A 14,650-nucleotide genomic window follows, 5' to 3' on the forward strand; every position below is an offset into this window, starting at 1 on the left:
ATTTTTTAAGATATTAAACGTTTTCAACATTTTTTTTACATACATACATACAGACAGACAGAAAGACAAAAAAAAACAAAACACAGAAAGTCCAAAAACACAGAGTCCATGACAGAAAGTCTATGGGAGGAATGTTTGCAAGGTGGTATCTCAAAAACTAAAAGTGCTTCATACTACATGGACAGGTGTCCTATGTGGAAATGCTTAACATATGAACACATGGGACCAATAGCTCCACCCTGTGGTCATGAGTAAATCATCACCATACTACTTATTAACTGCCATATCTCTTAAATGTAATATACCGTGGTAACCAAATCCTGTAAAGTTGTACAGATGGAGATGCTGAAAAAGTGTGTAGTATTTGCCGCAATGCTTTGCAAGTTATTTCAGCTGTCAGCATTCACACGCATGTTGCACAGGAAATGCATTTCTAGTTGTTGTTGTTATGCTTCTCTGTGTCTCTCTCCCCCCTCTCCCCTCTCTCCCTCTTTCCCTCTCAACCCAACTGGTCAAGGCAGATGGCCGCCCACCTAGAGCCCGGTTCTGCTTGAGGTTTCTTCCCATTAAAGGGGAGTTTTTCCTTGCCGCTGTCACCAAATGCTTGCCCATAGGGGAATTGTTGGGTCTCTGTAAATTAAAGAGTACTGTCTAGACCTGCTGTATGTGAAAAGTGCCCTGAGATAACTTTTGTTATGATGTTATATAAATAAAATTGCATTTAATTGAAAATAAATTAATATATTCGCCATGATGCTTCTTCAAGAAGATTCCCTAATGTGATGTTATGCTTTGCTTCTTTCAGTGCTGATATCAGTTTCCTTTTCCCCCCTCATAGATACTCCAGTAGCACATGTTGAATAGATGCAGGTTGATTACAATGCATGCATGGTCCAGTTGAGTCTTCACCTACTTTATGCAGTGTTTGATTAAGTCCTCTGTGCTCCTTAGAAGGGACATAACTACTTCTTCCCTTCGGTTCCTGCCCAGCTTCCTTCCAGTACCAACATGTTTTTGTATATTATAGAGATGTCTTCCTGTGTCATTGATATTCCAGTATTCTTGCCACACTTTTTGCATTTGACTTTTAATGATAGTTTACTTAACATAACCTGCATGCTGACTGACTGTGATTTAAGTCATTGTTTGGCCAGTATATCCACACCCTTGTTTCCTTCCATACCTACATAGGCAGAAACCCAAATGAAACAAATGACATACTTCAAACAGAATATCTTGACTGCATGATTTCCCGGACCTGATGCTTGTGAGTGCTTTTTTTCCAGACTTTATACATTTGCAGGATTATAATTTGTATTTTTGTGCCAAGGAAGAAGATATCATGTTGAATATAGAGACATAACACACTGCCACACTGATTTGGTTCAAACTTTTAGACCAGGGATCAGCAATTAGGTTCAACCATAAGCTAGTTTCTTCAGGATTTTTCATTGGGGGGCCATTAGTTAGTGCGGTGGAAACACAGGCCTAAATGTTTTGTTTATTTCTCTTAATTCATTAAAAAATGAAATTGATTTATAACACTCTTTAGGATTGTATCTGAGGGCAGATCTCATTTCCCCCATTATTCATACATGAACATATTGCACTTGAAGACTAGAGATGTACTTTATTGGTTATCCACACATGATAGACAGCATCCTTCTGCATCAACACACCATTTCTGTTCACCTTCCACCTATTTGTGTTTGTGAAGAACAAATCAGTTCTGGTCAGGCTAAGTCGTTGAATTAAAACTGTGTTAGAATGAACTCAATGTTTAATCTCAAAATGTCATTTCTGGTTTATTAGACTTAGTTTCAGCAGCATGCACTGTTCAAACAGCATGGTGCAACCACGGTTTTAATACCTCTCCTGGTGTGGGGGCAGGATTAGATGAAACAAGTTTATATTCATTGGGATTTACACATGCCTTGTATTTATTTTGTTATCTAGAGTAGGTTTGTGGAAAATGATGTCATTATGTATTATGTCTTTCATCAGGGTGCCAAATATTTTTGCTGGCGCTTTGTGCCGCTATTTGCCTACCACTGTTGTAGACTATGATGCATTTTCAAAATGTTAACTTGTAAGCTTATACGAGGCTTCAGCAGTCTGAGTTAGGTATGTCAAGTGGATATCTGCCACATTTACAGTCTTTTTTTTTAAGCATCAAATTCCCTCTTTGTGTTTCCTCAGACAGTGTTTCCCTGTTGAGCACAGAAGGAGGCTTGTGGTTTTTGGCCCCTATCACTTACGTTGTACGTGCATAAGGAATCTTCTGGTGGCCAGTATGAACAGGAAGAATGATGATGGCAAGAAAAAACTATTTCAATATTCATTTTGGACACCTGACTGTTGTTTTAAGACAGACTTGAAAAATTGTGAATCAGTCCTTTAAACTTTTTTTTGATACTATTTCTTTCCAACAAAGCTGCAACAAACAGACCAATGTGCAGTGAATAAATCCAAGGCGATCATGATGTGAAGTCATTTAATTATATTTTAACAATAATGATAGAGTTTCAATAATTTTTTGATGATTATCATCATAATACCGTTTACTGTGATATTTTTACCCACAGGATTGAACCATCACCTGTAGAATTAGTGGCATTAGTAGAATCAGGTTATCAACTCCCCACCCCTACAGTGAAACAGAAAAACGAGCAAATCCTCACATTTGAGAAGCTGGAACAAGTGAATCTGTGACTAAATTATTAAAACATCTTCAAAATGGTTCATCCTCACTAATCAGCTGTCCTGACAGTAGAAGCTGCGTAGTGTATATATAAACAGCTTTCAACAGCATAAAGATACGATAATAGAAGGGAAATCTCAAGCATTAAACAGGTCAATGCATGTACTCAAAACCACTGAAGGGCATAAGGCTGCCTTAATTGCACCAGGGTCACAGACAATATGGCAGAGCGAGGCGGATCAAAACAGACAAGTTCCTGCACGGCCAGTAAACCAGACGCTTTCACACAGTTCTTTTTCAAATCCATCAAGGGAGAGAGACCAGCTCAGTACAGTACCTCATTCCCAATCTACATGACTTCAGTACCTTGAGTGCAGAAAGTGGCAGGTATTGTCTTCCATTCTTCTCACTTTCTCGTTCTTATAGTAACCAGACACTGCAATGTATTGTCCTATTGTTGCCTTAATTACTGGTCGACTCGGGTTCAGAAGGATCAGCTCACACCAGTCTCTTTTCCTTGGTCTGCAAGCCAAGGGTTTTTCACAGGGACCCAGAGGAGTGCTGATAATGTTCAGAGTCTAGTTAAGGATTAATGTTACAGCTGCACAATTGCTATTGAGAGAAAACCATTTGGGATCAATGGGAGGGTGTGTAAAAGGCCTCAAAGATTTGATATCTTACTGTGGCTGTATGGATGACAGAACTTTACAGAAAGGCCACATGGGCAAAAAATAAATAAAAATCTATGTTTGTTATAGTTACAGTACTTTTGACTAATTCAATGTTATTCAGCACCTTTCTGGGTTTTGTGGCTACTAAAAAGACTATCTTATTCAGCCAGCGAGCTGTCAGCGAGCCTTATTATCAGGGTACTTTGGAGGAAATGTGTTTTCAAACATCACATCACCAGTAGAGGGAGTAAAAGGATTATTTACAGTTTGATGTTTCTAGCCTCCTGTATTGGAATGTGTATGTTTTTATTGGAAATTAACCTAAATGATCTTCAAATGACCTGAGGCTCTGTGTTTTTGCTGATCTCTGGATGATTTTGAATGTTTCAGACCATTAATAGACTTATTACATTATTGATTAACTTTTGCGTAAGCCTTTTGCTTCTCAATTTGCTTCACAGGTCCTACGGTAACTTGCTTTTTGGAAGCATGTCCTTTTCTTCATCATCAAGAGATTTTTCTGGAAACCTAAACGGTTTCATGTTTTTGTGTTTTACATAGTCTGTAGTTAGCGGCTTCATTATTGAAAATGCACTTCAATAGAAGCCTGTTTGGAAAGACTCGCAATATTTTAGAGGATTATTTTGGTTCTCTGTGGAGTTGCATTGGCCTTGCCAACAAATAGCAAGTTTCACATAAACAAACAGACCTTAAACCGCTTCAGAGTGAGTACTTGATGAAAGAAACACAGTAACACCTTTCACGAATTAAGAAATCATTCTTGAAAACATCCCAAGTGTTACAGCTTATTACACGTCCCTCCATGTTTGTTTTTTTCATGGTGTTCCAGTTGTAAAGCTGGACTCCTGCTGTTCCCTCAAAAATCTGCAGGTTGCATGCTTGACCTCATCCCGGAGGGGAGCCAATGGGTTACACATGGCACTCTAAATCCTCCCTCCATGTGTGTGCATCTCTGAACAGTCTGGGAGTCATTTCACAGATAAGTATTAAGCTTCACAGAAAGAAAAGGAGAAGGCTGTGCAGATGTCCCGCCATGCAAACACTGAAGTCTGAATCTTTTTAAGCCAAGCGGGGAGATTTTGGAAAATCACACTGCACCTTTTGATTTTCTCTCACAGTGCTGTGCACAAAAAAGGTTTCAAAGGGGAAGAGTGAATGGGATTAGCTTGATCTGGTATTTGTGGCCCATATGCTTCTCAGCCACTTGGGTATGTAATGTTATGTACAGTGATGAAATAAATGTTTTATTAAGAGGACAGAGGACAACAGAAGAATCATCATGACAAAGTATTAAGAAACATGCATACAGTGTTTATTTTGGAACCAGGACACATTAAATAAAACTACAAAGGTACTTCACTTATACAAAAGATAGATTATATCCCATTCACATACAAAATAACAATAATTTACTGTATAAATTAAAATTTTCACTATTTTGCTATGTACAATTTCATGAAAACAATGTTTTGGCCCCTCGAGATCATTTTCCACAGGGCTTCTGGTGTTTTCACATCAACGAACACTACAGGACATTCACATTAACTACAGTTTTGGAAAAGACGGTTTCCACCGCTCAGAAGATAGCGTGGAATTTTCCGATTGACTGGAGGACGGGACAGAAAATGGGAGTTTGCATAATTCACCAGGCTATCCAAACAAATATGCCCATGTTAGATTTTAACTGTCAGATTTCGTTAGCTTGTGTTTGATTTGAACGCACATTAATTTCCCATCGCTCCCACATCCACGCTCCTTTTTTTTCTCTCTCTCTACGCATGGTCTGCTCTGAACATCACAGACCCAGGGGCATGTGCTCTTGCCTTGCAATAATTAACATGAGTTACAGTTGAGCAGACAGGCAGAATATAGGACAGAGTCACATTTTTTTACAAACTTCTGATTGGGGAAGAAAGGTTATTCGTCTTTTTATGGGCCTAAAAGTCTGTCTGATTCTTGAAAGCTATAAATCCTCTCTTTTGAATGTCACTGTGATGCTGCATTATGTGTAAAATATAACCTTTTGTCTCAAGTGCTCAGGTTGTTGCACATCTTCTAAGTGCATTTTTTCTTTTCACTGAGACTGAACTTAAAAAGTAAAAACAAGTACCGTTTCACGTGGAACTAGAAGCAAATTTAAGTGCATTGACGTTTCGGGTCTCTTCTTTATTTATTCTGACAGTCATTGGAAGATTTTTGACCCTCTAACATCCAGTCCCACGACAGGAAAGGCCAATTACTATGCCAATGTTGCACCAGTAGACTTTGACCTTTCACAAGTAGTTTAAATGGCACAGAAAACCCTCACAGCTGCAAACCTGCTGTCAGCTTGTGCATAGTACCATTGAGTGCTTTTGGTTACATTTCTGTCTGGGTATATTGTTTGCGCTCAACCTTTTGGCCTGAAATCAAGGCGACAAGTAAAAGCTTCGGTGTCTGCAGCGTCTTGTGAATTTAGGCAATTTACTGCTGTCTAAAGAAGAGAAGAAAAAAAAAAAAGCTGCATTCCACAAAGTTGCAGTTGATGAGTAAATACAAAAAGCACTTTGACGGGTCTCTCAAATGCTTTGCCGAGACACAAAATGAAAGAGCGGACATAAATATCATCATATCATCATTACCACACTGAATTACATAATATACAACAATATTCATCCCCCCCCTGTAATCAAAAGACAACTTAATGTGAACAATATGTTCAGTAAATGTCCAAGACTAAGACTATAAGAGCAAACGCAGAAATTAGAAAACAAAATTGTCTTTTAAAGCCTTGTCCGTTAGTACATGAAGATTTCTATTCCAAATAACTATGTGTTCTTCTTAGAAAAAAATAAATCATCTAATGTCCATCATATAACAAAAATGCCAAAGATCCAGTCTGGAGAGGTGTTTAGTTGAGTGTGTTCTGCTTAAAAAGACTATGATGTATTCTTGATTCAATGCTTTCAACCACTGTACAAGATGTGGCATAATTTTTTTCCTTTACATTTTGGTGGTTATCTTATTTTGGAATGAAACTCTGAACATACAGAGTTTACAGCTGATTTTAAAGAAGTGCAGACTCTTGTGGGACCCTAGTCCACTTTGTAAAAGAAACAGATGTGAGGAATCTGAGACAAGGGAAGAGGAGATCCTTAAGGCACTTGAACACCATCAAACCGGAAAGACTCCCACCCACAACCGAGCAGAAAAAGCCCTCAGATCTTCCCAAGCCTCCCTAAATGGCAGTTTGTCTGCAAACTGCGCCACCCAACCCCCCCAGCGAACGACGCTACTTCTTCTCCCCACCCAAATCTGCAAGAGCGCTGAGTGAACGAGTGGGCGAGCGTGTTCTCTTTCTCTCTGATCTTTTCATTTTACAGCAAGTGATTCATCCCCAAAGTGCTGTGATATCTACCTTCGGTGTGACGTCTCCATGTCCTGTTTCCCCTCTCCTTTCAGAAAGCTGCTTGTCACGTGAAACACATCAAAAAGAAACATTAGCACTTTGCTTACAGAATCAAGACACAAATAAATACACAACTCTTTGGATGGGAGGATTCTGGTTTTTGGCTGCAAGTGTTCATCATCCCTATGAGGCAGTTAGAAGAGTTATATAAAACTGTTAAGCTGTTAAGTGTTACAGCATATGTGTATGTGTATCAAAGACTCCGTTTCTTCATCCTCTCTTTGATACTGATGATTTGGTTGCCACTGTGACTCTAAAGCACCAGGAAGAGGTAAAGCTCCCTGTTTCCTAAACTGAACACAGACAGTGAAGTTAGCCGTTATTCTTTGCCTGGCTGTGTTGTGTTTTCACTGGTGAGCCTGCAGTCTGGAGGGTTTTCGGGAGGTACAGTATGTTGATTGTTATGGACGTCCGTGTGTGATGGAAATGGAATCTCACTGAGCCAGCGAAGCTTCCCCTGCATGTTAAAAGCGTCCTTGTGTCTTTGTCAGAGCTGCAGATCTTACTCCGTTCTTTCGCTCTCCTCTCCCACTCTGTGGTCACTGACAGCCCTGTCTGTCCTCCTTGTCTTTGGTGCTGAGCAGGATGGGAGGGCCCAGCCACTTTCGGCCCACGTACGGGCCATTTAGTAGCAGTCACTCAGTCAGTTGTCATTAGCCGCTCAGTTGTTGGCTTGTTAGCTTAGCGCCTCATAGAGTTTCATTGTCTGAGGGCTTGGCATCTGACGGCCCTTGTACAGAGAAGTTGTGGGTGGTGGTGGCGTTTGGTTAACGGTAGCAGCGCAGCAGTGGCGCTAGTTGCCCACCAGGGGGCTGAGGTCGCCGTGGTGGTTCTTTAGCTTCTTCTTGAAGAGGGAGATAGTGGAGGGCCGGTACAGGATGATCCAGGGCTCAGAGGAGGCCGTACTCTGGCTGCAGCTGTCTGAACCACTGACTGTTGGGATGTTGGGCGACCTGAGAGGCAAAGGGGAAAAAAAATTAAAAGGAGGAGAAGGAGAAAACAGACAACAGTGACAACAGAGAACAATTAGAGAGAGGAAATAGGAGATGAGGTAGGAAACAGAGATGAGGAAAGATAGAGTCAAGAGAGTGAAAGAGAATAATGGAAAAAGATTCAATACATTAAAACAATGATGGGTTTACTTAAAACACAAATTCTAGTGGCAGTCACACAGGATATTTTTGTAGGTTCAATTATCTACTACTTAATTTGACATTTATAGCACAGTTATCGATGGTAGGAATATTTTGTGTCATTTATCTAAAATTCTCAACCTTAACTTAGTTGGCAGCATAGGTTGAGCTTTGTTTTTTAGAAGGTTTTACTTCCATGATAAAAAAAAGATGATTTAATGCTGTGCTGTTTGGCAAAAAGTTAAAGCCCCTATAGTATGTTTAGGAGTTAAAAATAAAGACAAGGCTTGCTGTGCACCAAACACTTGGCTTTGGTCCAACTTAAAACTTTCTTGTATCTATTTAAACATTTTCTGTCAGTGGAAGCTAATTAACACAGAAAATTTCAAACTTTCCCCGACTGTATGTGTAGGATTTAAAAAGTTCAGGCTTTGGAGACTTCTAGTGGTACTATAAAGGAATTCATGGCAATCATTCATGAGCTGAAAGCAACACATAGACTGCACTAAGTTTCACCAAGATTGTCTCATTTTTCTACAGTATACCATCAGACATGTCACAATAACATAAAAATTCGAGCTTTAAATGTGTGAATGTCATCCTGTCTTTTCACCCTTTTCCAATATGACATGAATGAACCGTAATCCGGGATATAAATGCATTGACAGTTGATGCTTGGTTGATCATGCACACCTCAATCGTCCTCATACTTACTTGACTGTGATGTGCAACAGCAGCTTTGCCACCATGGCTATGACAGTCAGTATGAGCAGACCAGCCAGAGCGTAGATGGTCCACACTACAGAGAGGGAGGGAGCAACACAGTTATAAGACATCAGATACAGTAACACGGTAATGAAAACAAACTGAAGCAGACTGAAAGGATTAGCAAGCAAAGAAATATTCAAGCACCGCTAGCACACCTGTTACCAGTGTTCAGCCAGCAAATTGTCAAGAAATGGTGATGCATTATCAATGCACATCTGTTCTTCTCTGGCTGAGAAATACATCAGTTAGCCCTTTGAGACAGAACACTCAGAGCTTGGAGAGGATAGTGTTTAACCAAAGTAGAAGAGCTCAAAACACGTTAGTCCACTCTGCGTAGCTCAGGCGAAGAAGTGCTCTGATTGTGATCAGCAGGGAGACCTGAACTAACTTAATTTAGCCTATAAGTCACTGACAGGAAAAAAACATGAGCATAATGTATCATTAGTCCTATGTATGATTATAAGAAGTTACTGTGGGCTTTCAGGTCATGCTAAATCGGAGCCAAGAAAACTCCCACAACATCCCCGCAGAGGTAGAGAGAGATACAGAAAGTGCAGTGTATCATGGGTGTTAACATACTAGCGCTGTGGCCGGTGGTCTCGCCGCGTCCAGCCCACTGACCTGGCATGTTGTGCTCCGGTTTACCGGGGCTGGACGTGATCACGTAGAGGATCTGGGAGGAACGTCCATTAGAGGTGCTGTTGGATCTCTCTGTGACGCTGCCGGCCAGCTGGGGCCCCACCGTGCTGGAGATGTCCTCTCCTTCATCCTCGTCCTCTCCTTCAGCATCCATTGTTTTGGTGTCTTGGCTTCTCAGCGCTGCGGAAACAAGACAAAGTGATTTAGACAGATTTATAGACGGTTGGATGTTGTTACTGACGCTATCAAGGTGTAGACATTACCTCAGATCAGTTAAAGGTTTTTTTACTGCCCCAAAGCACAATGTGACCCATGTGCTGATCAATGCTAGTGACCCAAGGATTACTTTGCCAGGTGCTGACATTTGTTTCGACTTTCTGGCATTTCCAGAAATCCCCTCGAACACCCAGATGCACACACACACACACACCTATACACACATGCACACATGCAGTATTACTGGCAAACTGTTCAGCAATGGAGAATGATAGTACGCATGAACTACCAACATTTCATCTTCAACAGTAACCTTGTTCTCAAGCTCAAAAGATTGACATTTATAAGAACAACATCATTATGAAAGTATTACGGTTTTTGGATTACTGTGGGACGAGATAATAATCTTCTGATTATCCAATTATCTGATAAGAGCATAGTGTGTCATAGTTTTACAAAATCCTGTTGTTTAAATGAATGATTCAAGTAAAATTTGATTCATGTAATTTTAATTGTGATATACGTATTTACTGATACTGGAAAACTATTCTTTGCAATACTTTTATATTTGTCAATAACAACAAAATAAGCAACAACACTGCTTGGCACCATCTACATTATGTATATAATGTATATAATTTGAATGTGATTGACATGAACAGTAAAAACAAAAAGAAAAGGGTGGAAACAAGTTTAGAGAAGGCTGGAGAAGCAAAACCAGCTGCCATTTCCATTATTCAAACAAATCTATTATTCATTTTGTCCATCTTGCAATCTATAAATCATTTCTCAGAGTTAGTCTTTCCATCTCTGAAAAATAGTCTTATTATATTATAATTGTTAATATTACTTTCTTTCAGGCACTTCTCTCAGCCTCAAGTGGAATACCATTACAGTTCTCTGCAATGTGTGATATCACCTGATCACTACATGCTACTCATCTTTATGTGGTGAAGATGTGACTATTTCTATGTATTACAGGCTTTCATGGCTCTCAAAGTGGGGAAATAGAAGAAGAAAGTCTGCCATGTTGTTGTAATTTCTACAAGTTGAGGACATTGATCACTTAACACCCATTTAATTATGCCTGTGGGTAAAGTGGGCTGTTGGTGCAAGCACGCAGTAAAAGGATACATCATGTTGATTATGTTGTTGAAAGTATACACAGCAGAGTCACAAGTGAATATTTAATACTAACTCCATTTCTTAAGAAACAGACCGACTTTGCAAAAACACTCAGGCATGCTGTAAACATGTGGTGTTGAGAGCTTTTCTGTGCGCTCCAGACATGATTCAAAAAGTGTTTGCAATAAATTCTGTTTGTTTTAACCTGCTCAGAGCACCAGATGGGCAGAGTTTGCTTCATAAAACAACAGTGCCAGAGAGCGTGGACTATTTCAACTCATTTGTGTGTTCCTAGAGGAAAGCAATATCCTAAATAACATCTCCTCTGCCTTTCATTTACTTCTCCTAAACATAGATGTGATTTATTTAAAATCACTGTGTGATTTTCAGAACTTTCTTTTACTTCTGCTCGTGAGAAAAAAAAAACTTTGGATGTGTCTCATGCTGATTTTCATGTCTCACTTGACTCTTTCTTTATTTTTCTTACTTATATTTGTTCTAGGCGTTGGCGAAGAAAAACATGTCCGAAATCTAAAAGCAACCTGAAATGATGAGATATCATGCTTTTCTAATTTGTCTCAAAGACATGTTTAAACTCACGTCTCTTTAAATTATTCTTAAAGCAATAAGAAACAGAAATTTAAAAGATATAATTAATATAATCATAATTCTAAGTTTCAGATCCTTCAGATTACATAACAGACGAGCCGGTTACCAAAATGTCCCGATATGGTAAACCCCACCCATCTTGTGTCCCACTTAGCTTAAATCAAACACTCCCTAACTATTTCCTAATACCATTTGATCCAGGCCTGTTCCACTCATCCATGAATGGTGGTTGGATGTTAAAAGCAGCATGGGATTTTTTTTTTTTCTTTTCACATAATAGCTCAACCTGACTGTGATGTTCCCAAAACTTCCCACATGTTCCCCATTTGCAAACAAAATACCCTGCTTCAAAACCCGGGCACAGCTGAAACCCTCTGCCATCATCATCTGAGAGTGTTTACCCTGAAATTACCATTTCTACCACTCAGTGTGTCACCAAGGAGATATTAGATGTATTTAGTGTTGATACTCAGCCTAACTGTTGTCTTTGCCTTTTAGTTTCTGTCTTCATTCGCTATATTTCTCTCTCTATCTTTCTTTAAGAAAACAGAAAACTCTATTACTTTAGGAGGTGACCTTTTCTCCTAACATATCTGAGATTCAATTTCTTGGCTACATGATGCCACACGTCAAACAAGAACCAAGACGTGAGGAGAAAGTACCATGCCTGTCCAAAGGTCAGAGGATTCTGACCTCCAGATATTGTTTTTACTGTAACGCCACTGGGAGAGAAAAATGACACTAGATTACAAATGGAGGCAGAAAGGGAGGAGCGGGGACAGATTGCCTCGCTGGTGTAGCGACTTGCGGGCTTGAATGTCACCTACACTGAATTATATCAGGGTGTGCTTTGCTCATACCTCCACAAATGAATCGATTAAATCATTTTTGGTGCATTCAGACTGTTCACGCAGAGACTCATTGTTGGAGAACAAAGTGTGAAAACAAAAGATGACAGCTTTTCTTTTTCCACATTAGTCTATCTATATTTTCCACATTAGTCTGGAAAGATAAAATATTTTGCCGTAAGGTCTTCAACTTTGCGTGGGCTATAGTTCCTCAGCCGTATATGTGCTCTGCAGTGCAATCATGCTATCAGAAGGCACGGTGCATAGTATCACAGTGTTTTGTATGTAATTCACCAAGGAACACACTCCGAAGAAGCAAAGCAGCTTGCTGCGGCTTGATAAAAGGAGCGAGTTCCTAGAAAAACAAAACATTATTTAAATATGCAGTATCACCCAGGGCTGTGAGACATTGACTAGCAAATGAAAAGAGAAAAGGGCCTGCCAGTGGCGTGACAACTGCCTCACAAGAGCTAACATTAGTCTAATAACCAGGGCTGCCATACAAAACTCCATCACGGAGCCAGCAAGTCAGCACGCACCTGATCATGCAAATGTGACTCTTGGTGGGTGTGAGGGATACTGTAGCTCAGGCAGTTTGCTGAAACTCAAACCTTAGAAGTGATACTGTCATAGGCTTTTACCAAACTACCTTTTTTCAAAGCACTTGTGGTGGACCCCTTATCATAAGAAATGTCAGAAAAGCCAGTGAAATCCTGCAGTACCTTGGTAAAGCAGAGCAAATCCTTGGGCCTGGTTTGTGCGGTCTGAGTAGAAGTAGAGTATGACGAAGTCGCCTGTGATGTTCACCAGCTCCCGTGGTGGGCTGCGCCAGTCGAAGCGTGCAACCACCTGGTTGGTGTAGCCGTCCAATAGCTCCACCATGTCCGTCTGGTCAGAGATGTCGAAGAAGGTGAAGTTGAAGAGGATGGCAAAGGATCCAGGCACCTGGATAGTCCAGTAGCAAACACGGCCGGGCGAGTATTTGTCTGGGAAGTCAGGGGAGTAGATCACTCCTGATGGAGAGCTGTAGTTTCCACCGCAGGCCCCCACTCGAGCTAGAGGACAAAAAAGAGGAGGATATAGTCAGAGATACTGTATAAGCTATCAAAGTTTAGAAGCTACTGAGATTCAGATTGTTTGTCTCTGAACTAATGACCAAACAGGGGCCAATTTCAGCATTTTTGTGCCATCACATTAATCTTGATCAGTAAGACATACAGCAGGTGTCATGAGTACCCTTGAGAAGAGGAGAGTACATTATATTTTGGTACAGAGGCACTACAAATTTTCGAAAAATTCAGCTAGAGAATCTCAATTTGCAAAGTTGTGTAGTAGCAGAAAAGATCATGAAGTCGGAGACAGAGCAACACACTCTCATACTCACTGTCAAAGATGATGACCCAGCCGTCTCCACCGCAGGGCTGGGTGTGGTCGCCGAAGCAAACGTGGTTACACTCCATGCTAGGTGACTCTCCGTGGTCACGCAGGTCCACTTCGTTTCCGCAGAAACAGGCATATCCTGATTCCATACCGGCAAGCTGCACAACACAAAAAGAGTCAGGAATTCAAAACAAACTGTGGGTAACGCTTCTCATAATGCTACTCATTACAAATCCATTTGCAATGGGTGCCTGTGAGGAAAACATTGACTGTCATTCTGATGACTCAGAGAATGCTTTGTAGAGGAAACATGAAGATTTTGGCTTTTCTCTCTACTCTAAAAATATTTTAAATTTTTTCCATTCAATTATTATATGATTGCACAACAAATTTGCATGAAAATAAAAATAACTGCACACACAAAACATATTCATGTACTTTTTATAAGTTAAGTTTCTCATATCAGCTTTATGTGACATTGTGTTAACACTTAGTAAACACTTCATGTAACTCCTTGTCTTTTTGAAAGTGACTTTAGACTAAAGTGCCCTAATTACTTTTTCTCTCGTGATTACAAGATTCTGTAATTCAAGTCTGGAAAACTACAACCTCTCAGTTCGTCTGATTAGAAGCCTCCTTGTGCCTTTCAAACACACAGCTGTACAAAGAGAGTACAGAATAAACCTTACAGAAATAGCACCTATCTATCTTCAAAATCAAAACTGTTAGTAAACTGTTCCTGAAAGCGGAGTCGGAGTAGGAATGTGGAACGTCAAAAACCATCACACATCTTGACCTCGCCACCAATGGCTGCTTGTCCTCAAAAGAGCTATTGTCCTTCATTCAAAAGGACACCATTGTCCAATTTTCAGGCCCTAAATGAGTTCACACAACTGAAGGTACTGCATCATTTCCCACTCTGCGTCTTTTCTCATGGAATAGGAATTTATGGAGCCTCTGCTCTCGCCAAGATGTATCAAGCTACGTCCTTGTTGCATTATTCTATCTGATGAAGTAACGTTTGAAAACACCAACGTGAATATTTCTGGCGGAGCAAACAAGTGATGTATCGCTGTCTAACTCATCAGGCA

General features: G+C 40.2%; 1 protein-coding gene across 2 annotated transcripts in view; it reads right to left on the bottom strand.

Annotated features, from left to right (window-relative positions):
- Positions 1–4,683: 4,683 nt before the first annotated feature.
- Positions 4,684–14,650, bottom strand: part of kremen1 (kringle containing transmembrane protein 1) — a 60,784-nt gene continuing 50,817 nt past the window's right edge. Inside the window, exons 5-9 of one of the 2 annotated variants that reach the window (XM_044330662.1) lie at positions 13,564–13,717; positions 12,902–13,234; positions 9,364–9,561; positions 8,689–8,773; positions 4,684–7,794 (exon numbers count right to left, since the gene is read on the bottom strand). In XM_044330662.1, coding sequence (XP_044186597.1) covers positions 7,635–7,794; positions 8,689–8,773; positions 9,364–9,561; positions 12,902–13,234; positions 13,564–13,717 — 930 coding nt within the window. In that variant the 3' untranslated portion in view covers positions 4,684–7,634. Of the gene's footprint in view, positions 7,795–8,688; positions 8,774–9,321; positions 9,562–12,901; positions 13,235–13,563; positions 13,718–14,650 lie in introns of both variants that reach the window. The other variant, XM_044330652.1, reaches the window with a different exon arrangement.

Source organism: Thunnus albacares, chromosome 2 (assembly GCF_914725855.1).
Source record: "Thunnus albacares chromosome 2, fThuAlb1.1, whole genome shotgun sequence".
In the NCBI taxonomy this organism is placed as follows: domain Eukaryota; kingdom Metazoa; phylum Chordata; class Actinopteri; order Scombriformes; family Scombridae; genus Thunnus; species Thunnus albacares.